General features: G+C 45.3%; 1 protein-coding gene across 1 annotated transcript in view; it reads left to right on the top strand.

Moving 5' to 3' along the window:
• The first annotated feature begins 5,021 nt into the window (after positions 1-5,021).
• The window catches only part of atp6v0b (ATPase H+ transporting V0 subunit b), a 49,523-nt gene continuing 48,432 nt past the window's right edge, over positions 5,022-6,112 (top strand). The window contains exon 1 of the mRNA XM_070886767.1: positions 5,022-5,174. Within this exon, the coding sequence (XP_070742868.1) occupies positions 5,108-5,174 (67 nt within the window). The 5' untranslated portion in view covers positions 5,022-5,107. The remainder of the gene's footprint in view (positions 5,175-6,112) is intronic.

The following is a 6,112-nucleotide window of genomic DNA, read 5'->3' on the forward strand; positions in this document are numbered from 1 at the left end:
CTATCGTTTCGGGATTCGGAATAAAAAGACTGATAAAGTATCAGTGATTACATCGTAGCATTAAAAAAGCTATCGATGCACTGTAATTTTGGAAACTTTCAAAACCGAGCATTACGGGATCGTTTTGTTTGTGGAGTGAAAAATGATGCGATCAGAAGGAAGTTATTGACGACGGATGACTTGACTTTTGAGATTGCTTGTCAGACAGCGAGGTCGATGGGCATGGCCGAACAATATTCCCGAGAATTAAATAATAATTACGGTCGTCAGTCAACCGCGGTAAATCACCTGCAGGTTCAAAGTAAAAGATGGTGGGGGCCCAAAGTCTCGGAAACTGGAAATTCTAACAGAGCGTCGAAGTCGTGCTATAGGTGCCTGGGACAGCACATTGCTCAAAGTTGTCCATACGTGAAGGCAGAGTATTTCTTCTGCAGAAAGACTGGGCATCTTGCGAAGGCATGCCGACTGAAGGGTAAACCAGTTTTTAAAGCTATGAGTCCAGCGTTCAAAGCTATGAGTAGAAATCCCAAGAGACTACATAGCATGGAAGAACAACAACAGGACAAGGAGATGTTAGAGTTACACGTCATCAGGAGCACGAGGTTAACGGACAGCGATTCGGAAAGCATCAAAATCTACATAGATGTTGCGGGATTCAAGATGCCAATGGAAAATTGACACGGGTGCATCTGTGAGTATAGTACCGGAGTCACTGTACCTCGACAAATTGCGTGATTTCCAACTGGAGAAATCCAAGATAGAGCTGCGAGGCTACTCGGGAGAGAAAATTCCCATGGTAGGTCGTATCACCGTACCGGTGAAATATAAAGATCAATTTCAGAACTTGCCTCTAATAGTAGTGAAGGGAGACAAGTCTGCCTAACTAGGAAGAAATTGGTTGAGCTCACTGAAGCTGGATTGGAGTAAGATTTTCTGTGCGGAAGCGAGAATTTTATCAACGGATGAGGTTATCAAGAAGTATCCGAAGGTGTTCTGCGAAATGGGCAGTCCGATCCAAGGCTTCAAGGCGAGTGTCAGGGTACAGAAGGACGCTAGATCGGTTTACTACAAGCCACGTTCCGTACCATATGCACTCAAGGAGAAAGTTGAGCAAGAACTCAAAAAGACTAGAGATTGAGAACATTATTTGTAAGATAGATCGCTGTAATTGGGCTACACCCATTGTTGTTGTACCTAAGGTAAGATTGTGTGGTGATTATAAAGTAACCATAAACCAGGTTCTAGGGGATAATGTCCCCAATACATTGCCGAATATAGAAGATTTGTTCACAACACTGACAGGTGGTCAGATCTTCTCCAAACTGGATCTTACGAATGCCTACTTACAGCTTGAACTAGATGAGGAGTCCAAGTCATGTTTGACTATAAATACTCATCTAGGCCTATATCAATTTAATAGGCTACCGTTTGAAGTGTCTTCCGCCCCTGCCATATTCCAAGGGGTGATGAACCAGATTTTGCAAGGTATTGAAAGGGTAGTATGTTATTTGGATGACATATTAATTTCAGCATCAAATAGGCAAATTCATAATAACATATTGAATGAAGTCCTCAAACGGCTAGAGAAGCACAGAGTACGAGTGTCTGCTCATAAGTGAGTTATTTAAAAACTCAGTGGAGTACTTAGGGTACAGAGTAGACAAAGATGGTTTACATCCAACCATGGAAAAATTGGATGCAATCAGAAATGCACCCACTCCCAGGAATGTCATTGAACTTCGTTCATTCTTGAGTCTTTTGAACTATTATGGGAAGTTCCTACCAAATTTGGCTACAGTATTACATCCACTGAATGAACTTTTGAAAAAACAGGTCCATTGGAAGTGGTCAAAAGAATGCGATACAGCATTCAAGGAGTGTAAAAGCAAATTGATAGAGAGCACCATGTTAGTTCACTATGATATATCTAAGGAGATTAAGCTTGCATGTGATGCCCCTCCGTATGGAGTTGGGGCAGTAATCTCTCATGTATCAAGTAGTCGGGAGGAGAGACCAATTGTTTTTGCTTCACGCACTCTCAGTGCCAGTGAGAGTAATTATGTGCAAATTGAAAGGGAAGCTTTGGCATTAATTTTTGGGGTCAAGAAGCTTCACAAATACTTGTATGGTCGTAAGTTTACTATCGTTATGGACCATAAGCCCCTAACAGCAATCCTCAATCCAAAGTCCCCGGTTCCAACATTAGCTGCAGCCCGAATGCAGAGATGGGCTTTGATTTTGTCAACATATACATATATTGAATACATACAATCAGCTGATCACAGTAATGCTGGTGCAATGTCTAGATTGCCTTCCCCATCACAAGTTACACCCAATAGGGAAGAAGTGTTTTATTTTTCATACATTGATGAACTGCCAGTCACAGCTGAAGAGATTGGTAGAGCAACCAAACGTGACCCAGTGATGTCAAAGGTGTATGAGTATATTGCAAATGGATGGCCAAACCAGATAACAGACAAAGATACACATCCATTCTTCATTCATAGGAATTAATTATCAGTTGATAAAGATTGTATCATGTGGGGTGCAGGAGTGATTATACCAAATAAATTCAGGTCCAAATTATTAGGAGGCCTCCATGACCAGCACCTGGGAATGTGCTTGACCAAGAGTTTTGCACGCAGTTATTTATGGTGGCCAGGTCTTGATAAAGATATAGAGTACATCGTGAGTCAGTGTACGACATGTCAATCGGTAAGCAAGCAACCACCACCAGTACCATTACAGCCATGGAAATGTCCTCCTAGGGTGTGGCAAAGGCTACATATTGATTTTGCTGAGTTAGAAGGACAACAATTGTTTATTGTAATTGATAGCTATTCGAAGTGGGTTGAAGTGTTTCCAATGTGGAAAATAACAACAAGTAAAACATTGGACATTTTGCGAAAATTATTTTCTTCATTTGGCCTCCCTGAAGAGATTGTTTCGGATAATGGACCACAATTTCGTTCAGAAGAATTTGCATAATTCACGAGCAAAAATGGTGTGAAACATACCAAGGTTCCACCATACCATCCTGCTTCGAATGGTGCAGCAGAGCGCACTGTACAAATTGTAAATGTGCCCTCATAAAACAAATGTTAGATCCAAATCCAAGAAAACGACAGTTGTCATTGGATCACAAATTGGCTAATTTTTTGATTACATATCGAAATACTCCTCATACAACTACTGGTAGAACACCAGCAGAGTTGTTTCTCAAACGACAGCCACAAACCAGATTCTCGTTGTTAAAACCAAATTTGGCACAGTCCATAGAAGAGACACAATTAAGACAGAAAGAGAATCATGATAGAGGTGGAGTAAAAAAGAGAGAAGTGTGAAATTAAACCAGAAGGTGAGAGTGAAGAACCATCACCATAAATGGTTAAAGTGGTTACCAGGAAGAGTGGTGAAGATATGTGGTCCTCGCATATATTTGGTAAAGATGTTTGATAATGGACAGGTTAGGTTTGTTCATATTGATCATATTTTACCTACCGACATGGAAGGAGTTGAAGGTTGGAATGATTCAATTATTTCTGACTTATCAGATAGTTTTGATACACCAGTAGCAAATCCTAAATCCAATGCACTGGAAACAAATCCAGGAAAGAATCAGATTGAAAGTCTGAGTCCGAGTCAGGAAAACAAAGAGCCTGAAGTTAGAGTGAGTTCAAATGAAAATCAAGGAAATTCCATGGAGGAAAACGTTCCTCAGGTTGAGCCTCGAATGAGTGTGAAATCGACACTATGTTTGGAAGGTTCTGTTCAAGAACGAAGGTATCCTCTTCGAAACAAAAAACAAGTGGTAAAATTAAATTTGTAAATATGGAAAAAAATAAGTCTATATCCTGTGTTATGTATAAAAATGACAGTTATGTATGATGTTTGTTATATCTTTTTCATTAAGGAGGGAGAAGTGTAATGTCTGTAAGCTGGTAATGTTTGTAGCTCCACACTGTGGATGTGGACGTATTGTGTATTGCAAGTGCAGGGTTAATAATAAACAGAACCAGTCAATTCCGGAGGCTTCCGAGAGAGCTGCCTGCCATGTTAGGAGCTGTGTGTGCTGTGCTCTGTGAATATATCACACCTCCCTAAACCTCTCAGACTCTCTCTCCTTTTTTAAGAAGCTCTTTATAACCCATCTCTTTGACCACGATTTTGGTCATTTGTCCGAATATCTCATGTGGCTTGGTTGACACCGCTCCTGTGGAGCGCCTGGAGCTGCTTTACTGCATTAAAGGTGCTATATAAGTGAAAGTTGTTAATCTGTATTAATGGTACTAGTTAACAGATGAAGTTGGCCAGGACACTGGGAGAACTTGTTTGTTCTTTTTCATAAAAAATGCCACGGGAGCTATTGTGTCCACCTTAGGAGGTAGATGGGGCCTCAGTTTAACATCTCATCAAAAGATCACTTCCTCAGAGCTGCATTGGAGTGTCAGCCTGGATTATGTGCGCAAGACTGCAGTGGGGCTTGAACCCACATTCTGCTAAGCCTGATGCGAGAGTTCTGCCACTGGCCCAGTTTGCCACTTCTCAGTTACTTTTTCACCCTCCAAAGACCAAGAGGATCATATTATAAAACAAGTATCTGAAATAAAACGAAATAAACATAGTATAAAGTAAATATAGTGCTCCAGGTTCATTTCCTGGGCACAAATTAACCGAAAAAGCTCTGTGCAAGTGAAGACAGTATCCCAGAACATACAAAGTCAAGGTTGACATAAAAGTGCACAAAAGCAAAATACTGCGGATGCTGGAATCTGGAATAAAAACAGAAATCTCAGCAGTTTGTTGCACAGATTAAAGAAAAAAATCTTGAATTGTTTTTTAAAAAGCAAAGAAAACTGCAAGCGTGAGATTTGTGATCACTCGGTCAATATCCCACGAACAGTCTCTCTACCCAGGGCACCAAACTCAGCTCAGCCAGAGACCTTCCGGCCGCGCCGCACGGCACGCCGGGAGTTGCAGTCCGCAGTGGGCTGTTCCCACAATGCCGCGGGCGCCGCATCACGTGCTGGTCACCCAGCCCTCCCCCGCCCGCCGCGCAGTGTCGGAGACTACCGCCGCCATCCAGGTGTGAGGGCACTCCTGCAAAATGAACGGTTACGCACTACTTTACGCCGGTATCACCGTGGCCTTTTGGTCCACCATCCTGGTAGTAGGTAAGCGAGCGCGCTGCGGCTCCCCGAGCCCAGTGTCGGGTCGAGTGCGGCTCCTCCGTTTGGTCCGGCCCGGCCCGGGGCCACGGCTCACTGCTGCCCCGCAACCGGGGCTTCAATTTGCGGCTGGTTGTTGGAGGCTTTTTTTCTTTTAGCACGCAAGCGACAGTGAAGTTTTTTTTTAAATAAATTAAATCGTCGCGCTATCTTCCCGCTGCGGCGCCTTGTGTTAAGGGTTTTATTTTTACTAACTTAATCCCCTCTCTCTTTCCCCCCCCCCCACCTTTCTCTCTTCCCCCCCCCCCCACCTTTCTCTCTTCCCCCCCCCCCCACCTTTCTCTCTTCCCCCCCCCCCACCTTTCTCTCTTCCCCCCCCCCCACCTTTCTCTCTTCCCCCCCCCCACCTTTCTCTCTTACCCCCCCCCCCACCTTCTCTCTACCCCCCCCACCACCTTTCTCTCTTACCCCCCCCCACCACCTTTCTCTCTTACCCCCCCCCCCCACCACCTTTCTCTCTTACCCCCCCCCACCACCTTTCTCTCTTCCCCCCCCCCCCCACCTTTCTCTCTTCCCCCCCCCCCCCCACCTTTCTCTCTTCCCCCCCCCCCACCCCCACCTTTCTCTCTTCCCCCCCCCCCCACCTTTCTCTCTTCCCCCCCCCCCCCACCTTTCTCTCTTCCCCCCCCCCCACCTTTCTCTCTTCCCCCCCCCCCACCTTTCTCTCTTCCCCCCCCCCCACCTTTCTCTCTTCCCCCCCCCCCCCACCTTTCTCTCTTCCCCCCCCCCCCCCCCCACCTTTCTCTCTTCCCCCCCCCCCCCCCACCCCCCACCTTTCTCTCTTCCCCCCCCCCCCCCCACCCCCACCTTTCTCTCTTCCCCCCCCACCTTTCTCTCTTCCCCCCCCACCTTTCTCTCTTCCCCCCCCACCTTTCTCTCTTCCC

The sequence above is a fragment of the Pristiophorus japonicus genome, chromosome 8 (genome assembly GCF_044704955.1).
Source record: "Pristiophorus japonicus isolate sPriJap1 chromosome 8, sPriJap1.hap1, whole genome shotgun sequence".
NCBI lineage: Eukaryota > Metazoa > Chordata > Chondrichthyes > Pristiophoridae > Pristiophorus > Pristiophorus japonicus.